General features: G+C 40.5%; 1 protein-coding gene across 2 annotated transcripts; it reads right to left on the bottom strand.

The window, feature by feature from the left end:
- Nucleotides 1-8381: 8381 nt before the first annotated feature.
- Nucleotides 8382-25097, bottom strand: LARP6 (La ribonucleoprotein 6, translational regulator). 2 transcript variants are annotated; one of them, XM_069098182.1, is made up of 3 exons: nt 24804-25097; nt 14022-14232; nt 8382-10970 (listed from the first exon to the last, which is right to left on the bottom strand). In XM_069098182.1, exons 1-3 carry the CDS (start codon nt 24887-24889, stop codon nt 9903-9905), a joined length of 1365 nt encoding a protein of 454 aa, XP_068954283.1. In that variant the 5' UTR covers nt 24890-25097; the 3' UTR covers nt 8382-9902. The 2 variants fall into 2 exon arrangements, with proteins under 2 accessions (XP_068954283.1, XP_068954282.1); XM_069098181.1 differs by having other exon boundaries at nt 24621-25090.
- Between the last annotated feature and the right edge of the window lie 377 nt (nt 25098-25474).

Genomic DNA, 25474 nt, shown 5'->3' with positions numbered 1-25474 from the left:
TAAAATTTATTTCTATGAACATGTAATAGATTTATTATTTTAAATTAATTAATAATTACTTTAAAATTTTATCGGTTTTAATGTCTAATACAGTAAGTATTTATATATTTTGCCCACTTTAACAAAAAGTCTTTGGGGTCCTCAATAATTTGTAAGAGTGGAAAGGGGTCCTGATAACAAAAAAATTGAAAAGAGCTGCCTTAGAATGAAAAAAACAGTAGAGTTCTGTGTCTGATTCTAGCCCTTGCAGCCAAAGCTACTTTGGACTTCAGCTAGCCCTTCATTTTCTTAAGTCTGTTTCTTCTCAGTATATCAGAGGTGGTAATAAGGGTCTGATCTCTGCCAAATCTTTTTATTTTTATTTTTAGCCAATGCAATACTGCCCACCTATGATTACACTTGAATTTTAACAAGCCTTATCATCATTTACATTGGCAAAAAGATGAGCAAAGTCCTGCTTTCATAGGGAATGTAGATCCTTCCTTAGGCTGTACTGTATGTCTGGGCTTGGGTCTCAGTGCCCTCCCCTTCAAACTACCTTATGCTGAACTACTTTGTGTTTATTTTATCTACTCTTTTTATATTTATTCTGTTTATCATCAGATGGGTTGTTCTGCCTTTCACTGAAAAATAATGGGATACTCATAACAGCATTGCTTGGTCATAGGAATTGTTTCATTCTTTATCTCTGTGGGGGACATCTCCAGTCCTCCCGATTTCTATTTTGCCATTGGACCCAGATGACCCTGGAGGAGAGAGTGAGGCTGGTGACTTTGTACAGCTCTCCCTCACTTAAATCCAATTCATTTGTAAGTCATGACATCACCTTCCACATGTCATGGTCTTCTTCGAGAATGAAGAACAAACAACAATCTCTGTATGGTGGCAGTGTGGAAAGAGAACTGGCCTTGAAATCAAGACTTGGGTTCAAGTCTTGCTTCTGATACAAATTGGCTATGTGACCCTGAGAAAATAACAATTTCTCAAATGTGTCAGGCAATTCCCTAACACTAGAAATAATTAAGGAAAAAAGAAACAAGTTATCCATCTGCATTGGTAGAAGGGGTTTCCTCATAGTGAGTTCCTTGCCACCATGTGGTCCTGACACTGTCCCCCTTTCCCAGTTATGCCTTTGGTACCTGTCTTCATTTTAACTGCCATTATCCGTTTACAACAGGAGGTAGAACCACAGTTGATGTGAGTTAGTATAAACAGAGATGCACAATGAACTTTAGGGCTGAATAATTAAGGGATGATCTGATCCCCTCTCATTTTACCAAAGACAGAAGTAGGTTAAGGTTCTCTGAGCCTGCTTTCTGAAGATCCAGACTGCTTCAAATCATATCTTCATGACACTTAGAGTTTACAAATTTAGAGATAAAAAAAGTGAGGCTCTGAGAAATTCTTGCCTAAGGTCACACAGACAAAAAGCTGTACTCGGCGCTCCTCAGTCTGTTCTAGGAACCCTTGACTAGTTTTCACATTCTCCAGTTATCTTCATCTCAGGGTCTCCTCTCTCCCAAATGCAGATTGTTGTGCTGAGCACAATGTTCTATTTTTCTATCCTCCTTGGGAACAAATAGACCACCACACAGCCAGCCCTTTCTCAGTGACCATACTACACATATTAACTGAGGTATCTGCGGGCAAAGAGGAATTGCTAAAACTGGATTCCTACTGCAAATAGCTTAGCATGTGACTGCTTTCAAAAAAGGATGCTCAGAGGCTTACAAATAACTCATTTTTATGTCTGGATTTTAATGCATTATGTTACTGCATTACTTAATGGGAGAAGGGTTTTGAATTAGCTTCTGGTCAGGCAGAGGCTACATCTTAATTATCTCTGTATCTATAGCACTCAGGATATTATTTTGTACCTAACTTTTAAATAGATGCTAAGTGAGTGAATAATTTTTCCCTTCTTATTTAGGTTGATTTCATACCTAATGATAGGTAGGAACATCACTAATAGATTTGGAATTCATGGACTTGGGTTCAAATCCCAGATCTGTGATCATTTAACAATTTCCTAACTATTCTGGGGCTAAGCTTCTAAATTTTCAAGATGACAGCATTGGAATAGATGACCTTTACAATCTCATCTAGCTCTAAATTGGTGATACTAAGCTATAGTATATGCAGAGGAATATTTTATAATGAACCATTTAGATATGGCTACAATTCTCAAGGGGGGAAGAAGGGAGGGAGGGAGAGAATTTGGAACTCAAAGTTTTTAAAATGAATATTACAATGTTTTGTTTACATGTAATTGAGAAAAATAAAAATTTTTAAAAAGATATGGCTGCAAGCTATGTTACAATTTGGACACCAGGGGGAGCAGAAAAAGCAAGTAATCAGTTTTTAGGGTGTGAACACAGCTACATAAGGTTCACATGATGTGACCTTTGAAAACATTTAACATTTGGGTGAGTTTTACATCAGGAAAACAATCCCAGGGTTGAGAATTCAAGTTTGAACTTACTATATGGTCTAGTTATAGTGTTTCACAAGATGTACTGTCTCAGGAAACTTTTTAGGATTGTAAATGTTAAAGGAGGCATCTGTCTGGATAGGTAAAGGAAGTTCAGGTCCAGTCCCATTCAACCCATCCCATCTCATCTTATTTCGTCCCATTCCATCCCATCTTATTGTCCTGCACAGGTAATAAGGACATTGGGCTACACAATAATAGCTCACATTAATACAGTGCTTTATCACTTATAAAAATCTGATCTCTCTACAACACTGCAAATGAAAATAACAACCACAAAGTACGTGAAACTGAATGTTGTAAAATTATCAGGAACACATATGACTAGAAAAAGAGATATGACAGTTTACGTCCTCTTGCTCTTTTGCAGATATAGGGATCCACTGGCATATAACATTTTATATACCGTGTTTCCCCAATAATAAGACACTGTCTTATTAATTTTTTTGGACAGAAAAACACCAGAGTTCTTATTTTCAGGGGAGGGCTTATTTTAATGAACATTGACAGCAATTTTAATAAACAGATAAATGTAAACAAAAAATGTACCTTTATTCAATAAGCAAATCACTGGGGAAGAACAGGATGACGCGCTCACTGCTGCAGCTCTGATTGGATGCAGCTCGGAGCGCGGCGTGCGTTTCACCCGGGGGGGGGGGGGTTAACAGTGCATACAGAGGGTACCAGTAGCAATCTCAATAGGGCTTATTTTAGGGGGAGGGCTTAATTTTAGAGGAATCTTACACAGTAAGGGGAGGGCTTATTTTCAGGATAGGTCTTATCAGGGAAACACGGTAATATCTTTAAAATGGCTTTAAAATATTTTTTTTTATATTTTAAAAAATATATTGACTGGTATAAGTAGATTTCTTTTCTTCTTTTAAAATAAAATTCTTGGGGGCAGCTAGGTGGTGCAGTGAATAGAACACCGGCCTTGGAGTCAGGAGGACCTGAGTTCAAATGCAGCCTAAGACATTTAACACTTACTACCTGTGTGACCTTGGGCAAGTCACTTAACCCCAATTGTCCTGCATTCCCCCCTCCAAAAAATAAAAATAAAATAAACTTCTTTGCTAAAAGGGATGGCTCTGTGGGATTTAGGAAGGACACAGATGAAAATCTAGCTGATGTAAAAATAAGATACCCCCAAAATCTATTTTAAAAGCCTTTCTTTGCAACAGCAACAGCCTAGAGATGAGGTTTTTAACCTGGAGTCCATGAATAGATTTTTATGGAGATTTATGAACTTGAATGAGAAAAAAATTACATATTTATTTTCATTAACCTCTAAGTGGGATTTCAGATTTTCTTTAAATATGATTAAAACTGTGTTGAGAAGGTATCCATATGATTCAATAGATTGCCAAATGGGCCCAAAACACAAGAAATGTTAGGAACCCTTGGCCTAGAGTGTCTCTAAGGGCTTCCAGCTCTGCAATTCCACGATTATGACTTTGTACACACTACATCTATTTTTCAAGCTCTGCAAATCACATGACTGATCCCAGAACTAGGGGTACTTGTGGAAACAGCTTCTCAGCTAGGAATTACTACACTAACTGGAAATCATAGTATATTGCCAAATAAGGTTCCACCCTCAAATACACACATACTTTCCACATACCCACATACATACACATTCCAGATATACTGAGCAGCTGGTTGTTTATTCTCTCTCTCATGGAAGGCAGACACAGGAATAAGAAGTGTCCTTATTGATAATATGACCCAGCCTCAGGTGAATCAGAATCAGAGAACCAGCCGGATTCTTCTGTGTCACATAAAGTGCCAACAGGAGCTTGCCAGCCTGTCTAGACTTACCTATTACTATGAATCATACAACATTGTAGCCAAGTCCTGCTGTTTGTGCCCAAGCAAGGTCAGGCACCTACCCACCTTGTTCTTATCAGAGACCTCCGACATTTCAAGCTACCAGGGGATGAAGAAAGTCAGATATGTGAAATCTACCAAAGTTTCTTTTAGTATATAGGCAACTCTGGAGACTCCAGATACACCAGCAAAAGGAAGCACAGGCTTGCAAGACTAGATTAAAGGGAATTTCAGTTGAAAGATGAACTGAGAAGCAACAGGGCACAGTAGACAATGAGTGGGCCTTGGAGCTAGGAAGACCTGGTTTCAAGTCCTGCCTTTGACACATAGGTGGTGTGACCTTGGGCAAGTCTGTCGCTTAATTTCTCAGTGCCCTCGGCAACTTCTTAAGACAACAAGTCAAAGACAAGGTACCTACCTGTATTGGTAGAGGGACTTTTCTTTTTTGGAGGGGTGAGGTTTAAGTTGGGGTTAAGTGACTTGCCCAAGGTCACACAGCTAGTAAGTGTCAAGTGTCTGAAGCTGGATTTGAACTAGGTCCTCCTGACTCCAGGGCTGTTGCTGAGGGACCTTTTTTATCTTGGAATTTCCCATGTCAATGAAATAATAGGTCCAATCCTATCCCATAAACTCTTCTAGAATGTTCAGTTGTTTTCAGTCATGTCAGATTCTTCATGACCCCATTTGGAGTTTTCTTGGCAAAGATACTTGTAGTGGTTTGCTATTTCCTTCTCCAGCTCATTTGATAGACGAGGAAACTGAGGCAGCCAGGGTTAAGTGACTTGCCCAGGGTCACACAGTAAGTATCTGAGGCCAAATTTGAACTCAGGAAGATAAGTCTCCCTGACTCCAGGTCTAGCATTCTATCCACTTCAACACCTAGCTGCCCATTTCTTAAAAGAGAAATAGTAAAATATTCAAAGTACTTCAGGACATCCGGGATTTATATTTCTTTAAATTCGTGTTTTAACTCTTCAGTAGTTTTAAAGTGATATTTTGGTTGATCACATACTACTTATGAATATTATAGCAATAGATATCCATAAATGCTGTATTTATGAATATGTACTACTTAAGAAAATTCATATTTAATTTTTTCAGGAAAAAAAGAATCTCTATAACACAGATTTAAAATTGGAAGGGCCTTAGTCACAACACTTCATTTTACAGCTAAAAATGAGGCTCAGAGAGGTTATGTCATACACAGAATGAATACCAGGACTAGGAACAGAATCATGGTTGGATTGAACCCCATCCTCATGACTGATGTGTGTAATGTGACCTGACCTGAAGCAATTACAAGTGCAGTGGTGAAATTGGTGGCTGGCAGGGTATTGGAATTCCTCAGTCTCCCATTGCTTCCCAGAGGACAACAAAACCCCCATGGCAAAAATAGGTATTGTGCCTTTAAGTAAGGCAAATTAAAGACCTGTATTTTGTTAATAGAGCTGGAATGGTATTTTGAGGAGGGCCTTGACTACCTTTTTAGAAGAAAAAAAAACAATCAACAGGCAGAGTTTGTGCTATAAATTATGAGGGAATATGGAGGCAGAACTGTAGGATAATAACAGAGAGTCACAGATTTAGAGGTGGGAGGGGCCCAGAGGCCATCTAATCCAACCCCCTCATTTTACAGATGAGGAAACTAAGTCCCAGAGGTAGAGAGTAACTTGCTAAAGATCACATAAATTAGTGGCAGAGATGAATTTTTAACCAAGGGCCCTGATTAAAAATCCAGTGCTATTTCCCACTATGTACCACACTGCTTCCCTAATGAGCTACTGGTTCACTTTATTATGCCTGTGGGCCTACTAGTCTTCATTATCCTATCCTACTATTGTGGGAAAAATACCAAACTAAAGTGTAGATTTGTGTCCTGGACCTACCTTGGGAAAGTCGTTTAGTTTTCCTAGGCCTTAGTTTCCTCACATGTAAAATGAGGGGACTGGTAATCTCTGAGTTCCCTTTCTTAAAGTCTAATACTCTAGGATACTAAATCAAAACCTCTCAATGAAAACTCAGGAGGACTAGTAAGATAAGACATAGAAGGGTTTATATTCTTTGTAAAACATAGTTCAATAAAATATGTAGTTTGGGAATTTGGGGCAAAGATTTCAAGGTCATAGGCATTGCTCTAGGATACAAGGTTTAGTCTTACACATTAGCAATATGGCGCCTCAGGGATGAACTTAACCAGGGTTCATCAAACATGGGGAAGACTACTGTCCAAATTCACAACAGCCACACCAGAATCAAGAGTTTTCTTTGGTTACATTAGGAATGAACTCTTTCTAATGGGGATAGAAATGGTAGTTATTATTCCTTTGATTTGTGTGTGTGTGATCACTATCTACATGGTTTTTCTTTTTGAAAATAAGTTTATTAAAGTTGGAAACAACTATATTATATAATTAACTGCTCTTGCTGTTCAGTCCTGTCCGACTCTTCATGAGGTTTTCTTGGCAAAGATACTGGAGTGGTTTGCCATTTCCTTCTCCAGTTCATTTGACAGATGAGGAAACTTGGCCAGGTTTACATAGCTGGTAAGTGTCGGAGGCTGGATTTGAACTTACAAAAATGAGTCTTCCTGACTTCAGACCCGGCACTCTATTCACCGTGCCACCACAAGTGCATATAACTGTATACACAAGTAAATGTTGAACAACCAGTTCTCCAGAAAAAAAATACATATGACACACTTTCAAATTTAATCTGCATTATTAATATTTCACTGTCACTTTCTTAAGTGGAGATAATCAACACAATAAATGAAGCCTGATCTGTAGTGTTTTGCCAGTTTCTGAGGTATAAATGCTCGCTGAAAGTTTAACAGTTGGATCTCAGGAACTGGCATGAGTCGATTTCCACAGCATACTCCCAAATGTCAACATGTCAAGCATCTGTAATTTCCCTAATATATACACTCCATTAAGGCAGACTGAAACCCATCTTTATCTTAGTACGTAAGTCTAGAGAGTTTCCTGGGATTTAGTGAGGTTGAGACTTGTCTTTGCTCACCCAGTAATGTCAGAACCTAGATATAAAACTATACCTTTTTTTGACTTTAAGTGATTCTTATGTAGTAAAGTGGAAAGTGCTTTACAGTTAGAGGTTGTAGCTGTTTTTGTTCAGTTGTGTCTGACTCTTTGTGACCCCATGGACTTGTCCATGGAGTTATATTGGCAAAGATACTAGAGTGGCTTGCTATTTCCTTCTCTAATGTGCCTTCCACTTTAGAGATGAGGAACTCAGGAAAATAGGAGCTAAGAGACTTGCCCAGGGTCATACAGCTAGCAAATATCCGAGGTCAGAATAGAACTCAGATCTTCCTGACTCCAGGACAATGCTCTATCCACTGCACTAGTTAGCTGTCCCTATAGTTAGAGGACTTTCATTCAAATCAAGACTCTGACATTTAATCCTTGTGTGATTATGGGCAAATTATTTCACTTTCCTGGGCCTCAGTTTCCTTCTCTGTAAAATGAGGGGAGTGTTTGCTTTCAGTTGTAGGTCTATGATTTTGTAAGATTAGCACTATATCATGCAGCCCTTCTCTACATGACTTTTCTATAAAATTTTATTACTCTCCTTTAAATTAGCAGCTCAAAAATACAAGGGAGGCCTAATTCATACCTTGGAAAATGCTTACATACAAAATCCTCATATAATTAAAACTGTAGCTTAAAAAAGTAGATTTCATATTTTTGACACTTGTACTATAGAGAACCAAACCAAGGCCGCTCTGACGCAGTCACACCTTTAGGGGATAGAATAATTAATGTGCTGAGCTTACTTATAGGAAATGGATTTGGTGTTTGGGGCTATTTCCCTGAAGATTAGTCTTTGGTAAATCCTGTCTTAGCGGTCAGAGTTTCATGTTGCAGAGTGAAGTGGGATCTGGCTTTCATTAAAATCAACAAAACATCTGTAAAAACACCCTGGGCTGGGTTTCCCAGCCAAGTTTTTCGGGAAGGGTTTGCTATGCTAACAAACAGTAAGGCTGTGCCACAGCTGAGGGTTTAGCCAGAGTTTAGGAAAGAGCAGACTGAATGGCAAGGTGACCTGGACATTTTTAGTTTATTGTGTGGAAGCAAGGACAAGTGCCATTACAAAAGGAGAGGAATAACATGTAAACATTCTGGGAGAAAGGAAGGAAAGAAGGACAAGGAGAGGATGGCACAAAATTTCCAAGACATAAAACCCAGCTTGCCTAGCTTTGGGAAATATACAAAAGGAAGACTGTCATAAGCTGGAAAGAACCCAAGGATTTTAACAAGTAAATGGCCAGCAAGTTATACCTGGAGGAGACGGTTTAATACAGAATAATTGGATGCTATGCTGTGTCAGGTAATCTGACACCATAGCAAATATTAACTCTGGAAACTTTTACCTTGAAGTTTCTCTACCTTGTAGTAAGGTCCAATTGTGTGTGTGTGTGTGTGTGTGTGTGTGTGTGATCATTGCTTGATTTGGAGAAGCCAATGAGTTTGTAGGAGCAAGGGGGCAGTGAACTCAGGGACATGGTTTGTGAAAAATAAATCTTTCCCCTTTTGTCCCCTTGAAAATAGAAGGTGTAGTAAAGGAAACTAATTTACTTTTGAATGGATCTAGTACTGAACCCCAACCAGTTTGCTCTGGAGGCCAAAACAGTATAGAAATATACAGTAACTTCACTTTCACACAATCTCTCTGGTTGAAGAACATGAAAAAAATCTGTCAAATAATTAGAGTAATAAGTTCCATTCATATAATGGAAGTTTGTACAATAAAATCATTGCTTTTCCTCCCTTCTGTTATTCAATGAAATTGGGGGAGGAACCTGGGAAAGCTAAGCTGTTTCACTGTGACCCATTGGACATGCTTTTGAATCAATGATTCTCCTATTTAGTCCTTCTTCTTCCACTGGGACTAGATAGCATTAACAACATTGATCCCAAATGCTATATGAGCTCATCATACCAATGGGCCAAGACAAGTCTGGAACCCTACAGCCAATTATTCCTATATTTTTTCCTCTTAATTCACTTATAAGAGAAAATATACATTTTTATTCTGATCTTAAAAGATCAGTAACTTAACACAGTGCCTGGCACACAGTGGGCACTTAGTGTTTACTGATTTGACTACAGGAGAATAAATCATGTATGCCATCAGTCATCTAGGGTGTCATTAAAAACCTTTGGTCTTTGAGCTACAAACACACTAGCCTCTGTACATTCTAAATGGCAGCACAATCTCTACACATACCCCATCTCAAAGGAGGTTTATTTTTTTAAAAAAGCAGAAAAATAGTATCTATTCAATCTTTCCTAGAGAGTCTCTCCCATTCCTGTTTAGTACCATTATGTTTACATTTATGTGGCATTATCAAAGTGACCATACTGGGATAAATGGTTGTTTGGAACTAGGAGATATTCTTTGAAATGTAGTTGCCTGCCAATACAAATATATAAATTAAGAAATCTACACCAATACAAACACTAAAACTTGTACTTGAGACAGTCCTTGATCATGCCAGCTGTTTTGTTGGACCCAGGAAAATAAAGGTGGCTTTTCTATGGAACTTACAGTGAATGTATGTTTAGACAAAGACCCTTTTTCTTTCATAACCCCCGTGAAATCCTTTGGTGTCATCAGGGCCTCTTGGCAACCTCAGTACTCCCACAGGTGACCCATCTGCATTCTGGACTTTTCGGGTGAGTAGCGGACTGGCAGCCGGACTTTTCTCATGTGTTCCCCACTGGGCTAGTCGACGTCTCTGCACCCAGGGGCTACTGGAGGGAGTGATGCTGCTGTCAGAGGAATAATCCATACACTTCTGAACAATCTCAGGGCTGGCACCAGAGTTCAGTGTGACATCCTCAGCCAGTGGAGATTTCTTGGACACTCCTTTACGTTGTACAAGAGGGCTGTTCCAAGGGCTTGAGCGAGGGGAGGCATTTGGACTCAAGTGATGGTTTTGATAGATGGAAGGACTAAGCTTGCTAGAGGTCATGTACCGTCGTTCCACCATGGGGGATGTTGGATTACTCTCAGGGTCTGATGAGCTATTGGCTGATGACTCATCACCCAGGTACTGAAGCTCCTCAACTCTCTTATTTAGGGTCTTACTTTGGTGGAAGCTCATGGCAGGTTCCTCCTCCTGGTTCTTATCTTTTGGTGCTTTCTTCTTGGGTGCTTTCATACCAATGAGAACAACTTTAATGCTGCCTTTGCTTGGAGATCCCATGCTCATGGACTCATGGGCCCTGATGGCAGCATCTACCTCTTCAAACTCCACAATTGCACACACTTGAGTCCCTACTTGACTGTACCGGCTGCTAAACTTCCGGATGTCTGGAGGCAACTCTTTCCCTGGCTTAAGAATTCGTACAGATGAGATGACTCCAAATGTTCCAAAGACCTTGAGAAGATGCTCCATGACCTTTTCCTGTAGCCTTCCATTCTCTTGAAGCACAGCCAGAGCCCATGGCTTGGGGAATAAGTGGAGGTCATAGACCAGCAACATCCTACTGGGTTGATTTTCAACTGGGAAGAAAGGAACAGGTGTAATCCTTCTCACTTTCCGATGATCCTCATTCAACTCCAGAGTCTCTGAATACTTCAATGCATAGGCTGTGGTTCTCCAGTCCCGAGTAAGGTGTTTCACCTGGAAAAGGCAAATTTGAAATGGCCTTATTTAACTACTCCTTCAGAATCATCAATCCTACACCAATTAGGTCTATCTATATCAGGAAGACTCTTTTTCCTGAATTCAAATCTCGCCCCAGACACTTCTTAGCTATGTGACCATTGGCAAGTCACTTAATGCTGTTTGCCTCAGTTTCCTCATCTGTAAAATGACCTGGAGAAGGAAATGGCAAACTACTCTAACAGATTTGCCAAGAAAACCCCAAAAGGGGTCACAAAAAGTGAGACATGATTGAAAATGACTGAACAACAACACAAATACTTCTACAACTAAGGATATAATTTTCTAATTTAATTTTTTTAATTCATCAAAATCTATTTTTTTTTCTCCTTCCCACCTAGGGAAAGGTCTTAAAGGAGAATAAGACATGTATATCATCAATCAACTAAGTTCCCATTAAAAAGAAATCCTTTGGACCTTAGAGCAACATACTCCACCAACCTCCTTGGGCTTTACATAATAGCATACTCTTTACACATACTTCATCTTAAGGAAGACTACAGTTGCTGCTGTTTCTGTGGTGTTTTAAAATAGTCACTGGTCAATCGTTCCTAGGTATTCTCTTCCCTTCTCTCTTAGAACCATTATCCTTAAATATATGTGGCATCATTAAAACTGGCAAAAAAAGAAAAGAAAACAAAAGCCTTTTAAACAAATACACATCATAGTCCAGCAAAACAAACTGTCACACTGGTCATGTCCAAAAAAATACGTATCTCAATCTGTACAATGAATGCACCACTTCTTTGTTGGGAGGTGAGTATCATACTTCATTATGAGTTAAAATTAAGGATGCTAAGTAAAGAAGCATTAAAATGAGAAAGCTCAGAGATTTTAAAGTTCAAAACAGAAAAAAGAAGGATTCTTAAAGAAGGCCTATCCCAGCTGCAGTCTGATTCTCCTTCTCTGTGCTCCCCATTGCTGCATTTATTCCAAAAGCTCTCTGGGGGTTTCCTTACAACATTTCAAGTGAGATCAGAAGAATGGCTCAAATTAGACCTCAGATGCATGAAATTGGTCAGAGGACCTAGGCTTTGGGGAAAAACCATTGGAGAGGAAATGCTTTATGTCAGGGTCCTACGAATTTGAATAGTATGAAACAATCTGCCAAAGTGCATGAGATAACTTGATGGTTTGGAAATGATCTTCCAATTATGTAACTCATCAAGCCTTTAAGCTTGCTTCCTTCCTGGCTGGGAAGCACACTTCTCAACAAGTAACAATAGATGCACTTTCACATTTTCCCTCCCTTAACTGAAATGCACGAGGATAGTTCCCTCTCATCCTCTCACCTGCACCCCTAGGAGTATAAAACCACTTACAATGACAGAAGCACCGGTTGGGAGCTTTCCATCTCCCTCTTTGATAGACTTGATAGACTGCAATCAGAAGAAGCCATTTCAACCACAGTTAGACCTTAAGAGACTCAAAGAGAGGCTGTGTGGTGGTCAGATGCACTGGCTTCAAATATTGCCTGTGTGACTCTAGGCAAGGCATTAAATCTTTCTAGGTGAAATGTGAGATGCACAAATTTAGAGACATTTCCACTCCAATTGTTCATATGAACTATTTGTGTCTGACTTGTGAAAGAGCTTTCTGAGCTTGTAGCAATCTGATCAGCCACATCGGACACACTGTACCTTGACCCTAATGTAATGAGGCCAACCAACCTGGCCTCAGTTGCTCATCTTTAAAATAAGCGGTTTGGACTAGATGGCCTCTAAGCTTTAAATCTTAAACCTCATGTTCCGGGAAACTTCTCATAATGAGCTAGTAGGGGTGCAGTGGAGGGAGTGCTGGACCTGGAGCCAGGAAGACCCATCTTCCCGAGTTCAAATTTGTCCTGAGACCCTTGCTAGCTATATAACCCTGAGCAAGTCCCTTAACCCTTTTTGCCTCAGTTTGCTCATCTGTCAAATGAGCTAGAGAAGGAAATGGCATACCACTCCAGTGTCTTTGCCAAGCAAATTCCAAAAGGGGTCTCGAATAGTTGGACTCAACTGAAAAACAATTAAATAAAAACTCCCAGGCTACCTTCTGCTACTTCCTAACCCTCAGATTACTGATACAATCTTGGCAGGTTGAAGAGTTTATAGTTCAAAGAACCATATGACTAGTGGGACTGTCTTGAGGCCAGCTAGTCTGTACAGTTTTATTCCTGACACCCATATACCTAGAGTGATTCCATGATCAAAGTGACACTCTGGCGCTGCCTTTTTATAATTATCTGTACTTCCAATACGGGAATATTTCATTGTATCTAACCTAAATCCCTTCTCCTATTATTTAAGCTCATATCCTCTTCTTCTGACTTTAGTAAACGGCAATGGAAAATTATTGATCTGATATAGTGGAAATTTGTTTTGTTTGACTATACTTACTTATTATAAGAGAGGGATTTTATTTTGGGGAGTGGAATATCAGGAGATTAGGGAGAACTAAAGGTTAGATGCCAAAAACAAAAGACACTCAATGTAACCTTTAAAGATTCATAAACGAGAGAAGGGACTTTATAAGATGATACAGACAAGCAAAGTAATGTTGGATCTCAAGTCAGGAAGGCAGATCTAAGTTCAAATGCCATCTTGGATATTTACTATTTATATGACTCTGGACTAGTCACTTAACCTCTATCTACCTCAGCTTCCTAATCTGCAAAATGGAAATAATAGCACCTACCACTCAGGGTTGTTGTGAGGAAAACATGAGATAAAATTTGTAAACCATTTTGAAAATATTAAAGCACAATAGAAATGCTAGCTATTAAATAGGTTTATATATATATAGACATATATATGTACAGACATATTTTATGTAATACATTGACAATTTCACAAACAATCCTCTTTTCTGGCTTTCTTTGTAAATAAAAATGTTTGTGTTTTTTGATGATTTTCTAATCCACAATTTCATAATGTTTTAAGAACATTATTGGTCAGACAGAACTGCAGAAAAATAAGAGAATTACCCTTGAGTGCCTTGAAACAGCTTCCTCAAATTCAGTCTTACCTTCTTGAAAGATGTGAGTAGCTTGACACTCACATAGCCCTGCTTGTTCCTTCTAACGTGTTTGAGCAGGAAGGCATCTTTTTCTAGGTTTTCATCCGAGAAATAGAACTCAATCTGATCGACCAGCTTCAAGATTAACTCGTAGCTTGGCGGCTTCCAGTCCTGGTCCTGGTCAGAACCATCATTCTCCCCTCCGCTTGTAGTTGTACCACTAAAAACAGATAAGAAATGCTTAATTTGTCAAGCTAATAACCACTTTATAGCTGGTCAGAAGAGAAAGAGTGATCCCACAGTGAGGGTGATGTTTTTAAAGAGCTAAAATTTTCTTTTTCAGAAAGGGATATGACACAATATATCTTTACCACTACATACTCATGACACAGTTGTAGACTGTGAGAAGCCCAGGGAGCTGCATATTTAACTCAAATGAGTAGAACTGGAAAAGCAGCTATTCAGGACCCCTGTCACATCTCAAAATGTGTTGATTTCACACAATAACTGCTTCAAAGCTGGTCCCTACCTATGTTTCAACTTAATGTACAAAACCACCCCCATCTTAAAACATACACCTAACAGAGGTGATAGATTTAGGGTACAGAATGAGACATGAGGCAGCTAAGTGGTGCAGTGGCTAGAGGGCTGGACTTGGAATCTGGAAAACCTGAGTTTCCTTACTAGCTGTATGACCCTGGGCAAGTCACTTAATCCTGTTTGCCTCAGTTTTCTCCTCTACAAAATTAGCTGGAGAAGAAAATGGCAAATCACTCCAGTATCTTTGCAAAGAAAAGCCCAAATAGGGTCATGAAGAGTCAGACATGACTGAAATGACTTAACAAAAATTGTTTTATATAAATAACATATATAATATAAATTAATTATCCCTTTTGCAGTTGTTCAATTTTGGAAAAGAAATTTTTGACAAAATGTGGACATTTTGATAGAGGAAAAAAAGGTTTAAGAAGAATTTGAAGTCATTAACCCATAGGAAGCCTGGAGACTATTTTAAAGTACCTTATTGGAAGCCCAAGAGAAATGAGTGCTATAATAAAAAATCCCGGGCTTTTGAAAGCTGGGGGTTGGGGGAGAGGAAAGGTGGAGAGAAGACAACAAAGGGTGTAACACAATTCTGTCTATCTGACTGGTAATGTCAAAGAATCCATCATGATGAAGAAATGATATCTTTCAAAAAGCATGGGAATCACCCAAGGGAAGAGCAGAAAGGGAAGTTCCAAAGGTGTGACGAGACTGGTATGAACTTTAAAGGAAGTAGTCCTAAAAAATAACTGGGAGTCCACCAGCTAAATCAAAATATGATGTTCTTTTTGTGTATCAAAGGGAGGATGCCAGGTCAAGAATCAGCACAATGATCTCAATGCAAAATGTGACCAAGAAATGAAAAGCTGATGCCAAACAGACCACATTAATCTCACATCTTGTTCTTTGCAAGGTAAATTGTTAGAAAGATTGCACTCCCAGGTTCCCCTTTGAAACAGAGAGGTTGGAAGTGTAAAACAGGCAGTTGGGTGTCTCCCAACCATGGAGATATTCAAATAGGGGCTGGATGAACACTTGGCAGAGATACAAGAGAAAGAGGATCTGACTTTGGGTGAGATGTTGGATTAGATGTTCTCAAAGGCCCCTTTCAATCCTATGGTTCTACATACCAGATCTAATAATCATAAAAGCACAGGGTGTCTGCACCTGGTAGAAAAAACTAGATAGGTATAAATCATAGGGATAAAGATAAATCATAGGAATTGGAAAGCATTCATCCAAGGATTTTACAGGATGTTAAAGAGGAAACTGTAATTGTTTATCAGAATGTGGAACCTGCTACTTAAATGAACATTTATTAAAGGACTAGAAAATAGAAAATGCAATTCTTGACCCTCTAAGGATTTCCATAGGGGATCAGAGAAACCACAGATTATTCTATATCAGGAAATCTGGGAGATTCCATAATGAAGCAGGCATTCATTGAACATTTAAGGAAATACTGCACATTGGAGCTATCTGGCTGCAAATAATGTCCCAGTTTGTAAAGAATCACAAATTGCAGATGACCCAAAGAGCAATGTTGTATGAGGTCCAAATGAGATATATCAAATGAAATAATCTATGTGAATGTGTTTTTTAAACTACAAGGTACTGTACAAATGAAAGTTAAGGTGGTTATTACCACACAAGTTTATTATTAATAGCAGGTTGGTTTAAAAAACTTGGATATCAAATGAGGATAGAAAGATTATGATATGTCATCTCCTGTAATGTCATGGGCATAAAAAAAACATGTTCATTTGTAGTGTAAAAGACAGGTAACTTTGAGAGGAGGATGGAACAGGATGGTTAATACATTCGGAATATTTTATCTCTACTGTTTGTCTACTGATCTACAAGGGCCCTCCACGTGCTGGGTAATGGTAGATTGACTTTTTGGCTGGCCCTTCCAATGGTTTGGATTTCTTCCTACTGAGTTTATTTCAGCATCTTCCCTGCAGAGGCTCTTGGGATCAACCTTATTCCAGATGCCAGCATATAGCAGATGTATCAGAGAACTGCCTAGGGAGTGCCATTGGGCACTAGAAAGGAGAACAGCCCACCATGTGGGTGTCTGAAGAATTGAGAGGAAAGGTGAGCAGGTAGAGAGAACCAGGAACCAAGGCTTATCTGAAGCAGAAGCTCTGGTGCCAAAGGGATTTAGCTTCTGCCGGTGATAAAATCTGCACAGACATAGTGAGAAGTTGTTTTCTATAGCTACAGCAAAATCTCATCAGTACCTGAAACTGTATATCACCTTCCCCCTTCCCCTTGCAAGGCCTTGCTGAGTGATTACTCACAAAGTCTGAGTGGGTTTCTGCCCAGCAGAGTATTCTGGGCAAGTCAAGACACTATATATTAGAATAGGGGTTCTTAAACTGGAGTCTTACAGGAGATTTCAGGAGGAATGTGTAAACTTATCAAAGAAAAAGTTGCACGATTATTTTAACATAATTTGTTTCCTTTGTAATCCTAAATATTTTATTTTTATGCATTTAAAAAACATTATTCGGAGAAGGGGTCCATAGGCTTTACCACAGTCAAAAAAAATTAAACCCCTGCATTACAAAAATAATATCTTTCTTTGAAGCTCTAGCAAGGTGACCCTTGTGCTACTCTGCCTCTTAGTACCAAGAAGTCGCCCAAGTGAATGGGGGGAATAAAGAATGTGTTCTCTTCTTTCCATTGTGGGTGTGTTTCTTTAGTTGCATTTTTCAGTCAACCAAGCACCTACTATGTGCCAAGCACTGTGCGAAATGCTGGGGATGCAAAGAAAGACAAAAGAGAGTCCCTGCTGATAAGAATCTCAGTCTAAAGGTGGCAACAACACACAAACAACTACTGGAAAACAAGAAACATATACAGGATAAACTGAAGGTAACGGAAAAGGAAGGTGCTAACGCTGAGGAGGATGGAGAAGACTTCTTGTAGAGTCTGGGACATTAACTGGGACTTGAAAGAAGCCAGCTAGGAGACAGAGATGAGGAGGGAGAGTCATCCAGGTATTCGGGAAAGCCAGGGGAAATACAGGAAGTTGGAAATGGACTGTCTGGTGCAAGGAGCGACAAGGAGGCTGGTACCACCAGCGTATGCAGAGTATGTGGAGAGGAACACGGTCGGTGTAAGAAGACTGGAAAGGCAGAAAGGGGACGGTATGAAAGGCTTTCAAAGGCAAGCAGGATTTCATACTTGATCCTGGAGATGACAAGGAGTCTTTGGAGTTGGTTGAATAAATAAGCATGGGTGGGCGAAGACGGACATAGTCAGATTTGCACTTTAAGCAGATCCTTTTGGCAGCTGAGTAGAGGGCGGATTGGAATGGGGAGAGACTTGTGGTAGGAAGATCACTCAGCAAATGTGAGGTGATAAGGGCCTTCATCAAGGCTGGCACAGTTTCAAAGGAGAGAAAGGGGCATAGAGGAGAGATATTACCAAGGTAGAATCAACAGGACTTGGCCACTGAATAGAGAGGGGGAGGCAGACAGTTTAGAGAGAATAAGCAATTAAGGATGCCACCTAGGTTGTGAGCCTAGAAGACTAATAGAAAAAGGTCCACAAAGAGCCAAATGACCTAGAAAATAAAAGGGAAGTGCATGAGTGGTGGTAAAGATAGAAAAATACATTTCTTTAATCAAATAGAATTTTTCCAAGTAAAAGATGTTTGAAAACTATCACCCAAGTTGAATGGAAGAAATTATTACCAATGGATTGTAAACTCCTCTTCTTGGTCTAGATGATGGTTTTCTCTCTATATCTATCTTTGTTTACCCAGTAGCCAGCATAGTACCTTTTACATGGTAGGGGTTTAAGCAATGTTTGCTGAACAAGTCTTCTCTTCTGACCAGTGGCCAGTCCTTTTGTCCTGCTGTCTTTTAACCTATATCCTTTCTAGGTACACAAAACTTCATTCTCCTTCCTTAGCCTTTCTAGTATGATAACCAGCTTGATAAATGGTACTCCAAGGATCTAAGTTCAGTCATTTTTTTTTGTCATGTCCAACTCTTTGTGACCCCATTAGGGGTTTTGTGGCAAAGATACTGGAGTGGTTTGCCATTTCCTTCTCCAGCTCATTTGACAGATGAGGAAACTGAGGCAAACAGGGTTAAGTGACTTGCCCAGGGTCACACAGCTAGTGTCAGAGGTTAGACTTGAACTCTAGAAGATAAATCTGCCTGACTCCAGGCCTGACATACTGTGCTACCTAGCTTCCTTTTTTCCTTTGGGTTGACTGGCTAGATTTCTTTCTGAAAGACCAAGCCTTGAGTCTTCCCCTCCAAGTTTGATTTTTTTCCTTTTTTTGATTAAAGGGGCCACTCCTTGGTTAACTTCTTAAAGAGGCCTATTCACTGAATTAGTGTTATCTCACTCAAAGTGAGAACCTGAAAAAATCTTAGCCTACAAGGGCCAGGTCTCCTGAAGCATCCTTGGCCATCTCCAGTCATCCTGATGAATATCTGGCCACTGGATCCAGATGGCTCTAGAGAAGAAAGTGAGGCTGGTGACCTTGCACAGCCCTCCCTCATTCAAATCCAAGTCAACTGCAAGTCATGTCATCATTTCCCTGATGTCATGGTCCTCTTTGAGAACGAAGGACAAACACAACTCCAAAGATCTGTGCTATTTAATATTTTTAATCAATGACTTAAATAAAGGTATAGATGATATGCTTATCACATTTGCAGATGAAACAAAATGAGGAGAACAGCTAATATACTGGATAACCGTTAAAATAAAGAAATATTTGGACAGGTTAGCAAATTGTGGCCGATTCAAATAAGATGAACTTAATAGGGATCTATCCACAAGCATATATTAAGGGCCTGCTGTGTGCTAGGCACTGTGTTAGGTGCTGGAGATACAAAGATGAAACTAAAACATTCCCTGTCCTCAAGGAGCTTATATTCTTTTTTGGGGGTGGGGGGAGACAAAATGAATTCTAAATAAGTTTATACCAAATACATACAAGATCAATCAATATGAAAAAAAGTTTGCAGGGAGAGAAGTCACCACCACTTAGGAGGATCAGGAAAGATCTCATGTGGATTCAAAAGTGTTCTTAATTTGGGGTCCACAGATCTCTATGGATATATTTAAAGGGTTCTGTGAACCTGAATGGGGGAAAAATTACATCTTAATTTTCACTAGCCTTTAGTTTTCTTTGCATTTTGTGCAGTAAAAAACATTATTTGGAGAAGGGATCCATATTGGGATAATGTGGGATTATCACATTGCCAAAAGGGAACAATGAACAAAAAGTTGAGCCCCTAATATAAAAGGTAGTGTTTCACTTGAGTCTAGATGGAAACCAGGGATTCTAAGATGTGGAGATGAGGAGGTACAGCGTTCTGGGCATGGGGGACAGCCAGCATTAAGGCACAGAGATGGGAAATGTCTCTGTGTGGAACAGTAAGTAAGCCAGTGTGACTGGCCCATAGAATTTGTGTATGGATAAATGTAAAGAATTATATTTGGATTCTAAATATCAACTTTACAAGCATAAGATGGTGGAAGGTATGGCTAGATAACAACTCATTAAAAAAAAGGTCTGGGGATTTTAGGAGACTGCAAGTTCAATGTGAGTTAAGAGTTTCAAATGATAGACAAGAAAGTTAATATGACTTTAGCCTGAAGTAAGAGAAGCAAATCATACAGAAATGAGGAAGTGATGGTACTAATGAAGTCTGTACTGGTCCTAGCAAGCTGTACACAGCAAAAATCAATAGTTTCACGTACAATCCTTTTTTCTGTTCTGTAAATGTCCACTAATATTTGAAAAGGGCCTTGTAAATCTTAAACTGCTACTTGAATTCTAGCTGCCATCATCACCATTATCATCATCATCATCATTTGCTATTTAAGTTCAGAATAATAATAATAATAAAGCCTCTACACTGGCCTGACCACATCTGTTATACTGGGTTTAGCTCAGGGTTCTACATTTTAAGAAGAACACGAATAAGCTGGAGAGCAATCAGAGAACAGGGAACCAAGATGGTGAAGGGCCTTATGTTACTCTTAAGAGAATCAATTGAAGGAACTGAGGATATTTAGCTAAGAAAATAGAAGACTTAGTGGGGACATGATAGTTGTTTTCAATTATCTGAAGGCCTATCATACAAAAGGGAAAGAAACCAAAGGCGTGGAAAAATCTTGAACCTTATTAACACTGAAAAAGTTGATGGGAGAGAGCATCAATAGCACCACAATCAATATGTCTACTTTTCCATCTCTAGAAAGTCTTTATGAAAGTCACTGTTACATAAAACAGCCTAAGTGGAGAACAAGTGACATTCAACAATTGCTCACATTTTTACTATTTTAAAATTAACTGAAAGAGGGGTGGCCAGGTAGCACAGCGAGTAAGAGCACCGGCTCCAGTGTTGAGAAGACCTGGAAATCGAATCCCGGGCTCAGACACTTAGCACCCCCCCAGAAACACCTGGCCATGAAACCTTGAGCAAGTTACTTAACCCCAATTGCTTAGGGGAGGCCAGGTGGCTCAGCGAGTAAGAGTACCAGCTCCAGTGTCGGGATGACCTGGATCAAATCCGGGCTCAGATACTCAGCACCACACCCAGAAATAATAACTGGCCGTGTAACCTTGAGCAAGTTACTTAACCCCAATTGCTTTAAAAAAAATTAACTGAAAGAAATAGAGCATATAGGATCCCATTGTGCTTCCTGTTTGCTGATTATTTTTAAAAAAAATTTGATTTCGTAAAACAAAACACTACCTTACAGGTAGACTCTTTTACAACAAGATATTTCCCAAAGATAATTCAAAAATCCTTAGAAAATTTAATAACAGAAATAATCCCCGTCAATGACCTGGTAATAAACATCTAGTGAAGCACAGAACAGGGAGATGTATGACAACCAGAGGGGAACATCTCTGCCTTTATACAAATCATTAATTAAAAAAATATGCCAGGATTCTCATTCAAAGGGAACCTTCTTCAATTAGAATTCTTCACTGGATCTCCTCCATCACAGATGACACTGTGCTGATCAAAAAAAGCCCTAGAATACTGGAGAAGCTTTTGGAAGAGATTTGTCATCATTCAAAGAAGTCCGTCCATACCGGGAAGACCAAGGGGATGAAGGAATCTACTGTTCAGATTTCTACATGGATTTAGATAGATATTCTATAAAGGTCAGCCAACAATATGTATATCTGGGGCAAGCAGACAGTAGAATTGGATAAGAAGTTGGGACAATAATTGAATCAGAGGAGAGCCAGCTGGAATGCTTTTGGGAAATCACAAAGCTCTTTTTAAATTACCTCAAGCTTGCTATGAAAGTCAAGACTCATTTTTTCAATACAAATATTTCAATAGTATTGCTATGTGGCAATGAGACAAGAGGAAAACAAGTGCTTACAATAACAAAAAATGGATATCACACAGAAGGCAATGGAGAAGCATATGTTGAGTGTATATTATAACCAATAACCAATAAGAAACTCCAAGATGGGCTAGTCATGTTGCAAGAACAAGGAATGATGGGTGGAGAGCCAACGAGCTCCACTGCTACCCTTGTGATGTTGGGAGAAACTGAAGAAGGTCTTCAGCACATTGGATTGAATCCTATGTCAAATTTTTGGAAGGATATAAATTGGAGTTGCACAGATGGCTTGGCAGGTACAAATAGGTCACAATCTGCACTACTGGAGGGCACTCTTGGATCAGTGAAGACACAGATCCATGATCACTTGAGGAGCATGTGGAAGAGAGCTTAGACATTTTCTTTCTCATAGAATACAAGAACTAGGAGTAATGGATGGATGTTTCAAAAAGGAAAATTTATGCCTGATGTAAGTAAAAACCCCCTAAGTGGAAGAGGCTGTCCAGAGGATAATGGGTTACTCCTCATTTAGATCTGGAAGAAACTTTGTGGTCATTCAAGTCAACTCCCATTTTACAGACATGGAGACTGAAGTCCAGAGTAGTTAAGTGATTTATTCAAGTTCATACTGGCAATAAGTAGCAACATAGGGATTTGAACTTGGCTCCTCTATTTACAAATCCTTCATTCTTCCTAATGTGCCACTCAGTGATTTTCAAGCAAAACATGGATAACTCTGTGTCATGAATGTTGTAGAGAGGATTCTTTTTCAAGTCTGAGCTAGCCTAGATAGATGTGATTCTGTGAATACTGTGACATGGCAGCCAAACAAGCTAATGTCATTCCAGACAACATTGAGGGGCATAATGTCCATGTGATAGTCTCACTGTACCCTGCCCTGGTTAGACTCTGGGTGCCATGTTTTAGGAAGTGCTGGAGAGCACCCAGAGGACATTAAATGGTTAAAGGGCTCATGTTCATATTATAAGGATCACCTGAAAGAACCAGAGTATTTAGCCTGTATAAGAAAAGACTTAGGGGCAATATGATAGTTATCATGTGGAAAAAGAATGATTAAATTCATTTTTCCGGGACCCAGAGAGTAGAACCAGGAGAAATGGTTAGAATTTGGAAAGAGGCCAATTTGTGCTTGATAATAGGGGAAAAAACTTCTTCATGATTTTTGAGGTACTCAAAAGTAGAATGATGTGCCTTAGAAGCAGTGGGAAGTCTTCAAGCAAAATGCTGAAGATCACTTGGTGTCTATGGTATGCAGGGGATTCTTTTTCCCTTTTGGGCTGGACTTGATGGCCTGTGAGGTCCTTGAAGCCATGACCCTTGATTGATGATTAAGGCTCAGGAGTTGAAATACAGAAGCCTTCTAGAGCAAATATAGGAAAGATAGTCTCTTGATACCACAATAGTCTCACCCCTTTTAATACTAAACCCAGTCTAACAATATTATGAAGCACAGAACTGAGATGGTTAGGGCAGAGATGGCAGGCATTAAATTGTTAGGTAGATAGGGCAGTCTTATGGGGGGAAAAAGACTTCTTGGGTTTTATGCTGTCTCTACAACTAGAATTAAGAAACCTAAAAAAAAAATGTCAAAGCTAGAAGACACCTTAGGCATCATAAAGCCTTCAGTTCTTTCACTTTATGAAGGAGGAAACTGAGGCCTTGAGAAAGGAAGTGATTTGGCCAAGACAATGCAGCTAATCAGTGGCCAAACTGAGACAAGAACCTCATCCAATGTTCCTCTACAATCAGCATGAGGGAAAGTCAATTCAATTTATAAGGGATAATGTGCTAATGACTGTTTGACTGGTGTAGACTGTTAAGGGGGTGGGGGGGGGAATCCTAGAAGTGACAGAACTTTGAAAATAGAGAGCTAAAATCCTTTTGTGTGTCTATCCTTATTCCACTTACAAATCTACAAATCTCTCATCATTCAGTCTGGGGTGGGCAAAGAGAGACAGAGACAACGGGGTGGGGGAAAGAGAGAGACAGAGACAGAAAGAGACAGAGACAGAGACAGACAGACAGACAAGAAAGAGACAGTGAGAGACAGAGAAAGAGAGAAACACCACAGGCAAAGAGACAGTTTGGATTACACAGAACATAATGGAGGGAGTGGGTAGCAATAGTCTTTTACCATACCGTCTGCACTGAGGGGCTTAGCTCTTACCAAAAAAAAAAAAAGTGGATTTGGGTGTAGACAACTAGGCAAAGTGAGTAACAGCTGAGTCTAGTACATCAGTGTCCTTTTCCATAGGCATGACTGGCCCAGCCCAAATTATTGATATGGACTTTCTGGCAGCGTTGGCTTACTGGGCATCAACAGCTCCCTAAACTCTCCACCTCCGATGGCCAGCCGAGGGGAGGCAGGGTCTTGACTGCTGATCTCTGGAAGAAAAACCCCAAAGGCCAAGATAACAGGATCATGTAGATCGAGGATGGGGCCCACCGGGCTTCCATGGGCCCCTGCCACCGTCCTGTGGGGAAGGGGCCGGGATGTGTTGCTGGCTGCGTGCGTGTCGCCCAACAAGCATGGATCTGAGTCGCCCCAGGGAACTGAGCCCTCGTGCAGAACAGCCCTCGCTGCCTGTCCGGTCCCGCTCGCTGTCGCCCATGCAGTTCTCCAGCCCGCCCCCGCCCCTCACCTTCTCCATCCCAAAGCACCGCATGCCCCTCTCCAGGCCTTTTCAGCTCTCGTACCTGTGCCCGCGGCTAGGCTCATCCTCGCTGGCACTGCCCCACCCGGGGCTGAGATAGCGAGCCGCGTCCCCGTCGTCTTCCCCTTCCCCGATGCCCCCCATTGTGGCCCCAGCCTCTTCCTCCCCTTCCTCTTCGGCAGCCTGGATGGCTACTCGAATCTGCACCGGATTCTTAGTCCCGTACCAAGCTTCATATTGCTCCTCCTCTCCCAACGCATCCTCTTGTTGCCCTGCGCCGTCCCCGCCGCCCACCTCAATCGCTTGAGCCATGGCGGAATCCGAGAGCAGGCGGAGCCGAGGGGCTGGGGTTAGGAGCGTGGCGGCCTCCCCTGCCTGCCCTGGGACTGCCTGCCCGATCGGGGGCGGCGGCAGCGGGAGACTGGCTGGGGCTCCGGGAGGGGAGGGACTTGAGGGGTCGGTGCTGCCCCACTGCAGGCGGGCCGGCCTCCCTAGCAGCAAAGTACTGGGCTGAGCCTTTCCTTTTGGGGAAGGGGGGTGGGGAAGGCTGGAGGGTGAGTCAACTTCATTTGTGCTTTTTGCGTCGCGATCGGGGGTCAGCTGATGCCTCTCTGGGAATTAACCCCCCAATTCCCGATACTTCACCTTCTCTCCACCCCCATCCATCTCATATTGCACGAAAGGAAGGGACCCTAGGCTGGAGACAAAGTAGCATTTAAGATTATAGGAACCAGAGTGAAAGCTCAGAGAAAAAGTCTGGAGATCATGTAGGGCTGTGACCACCTCAGTCTTCAGAGATGGATAAACTGAGGTTCGGAGTAAAAGCCCTATCACACACGTAGCATTCGAAGACCAGTATTTGAATCTAGGGCCTTTGGCTCCAAATCCAGGTCATCA

The sequence above is a fragment of the Petaurus breviceps genome, unplaced genomic scaffold, assembly GCF_028583685.1.
Source record: "Petaurus breviceps papuanus isolate PSGF00001 unplaced genomic scaffold, PetGlider_PUasm1.0 37, whole genome shotgun sequence".
NCBI classification, from domain to species: Eukaryota; Metazoa; Chordata; class Mammalia; order Diprotodontia; family Petauridae; genus Petaurus; species Petaurus breviceps.
Note: the sequence above shows the minus strand (reverse complement) of the source record. Positions and strands in the feature narration are given on the sequence as shown.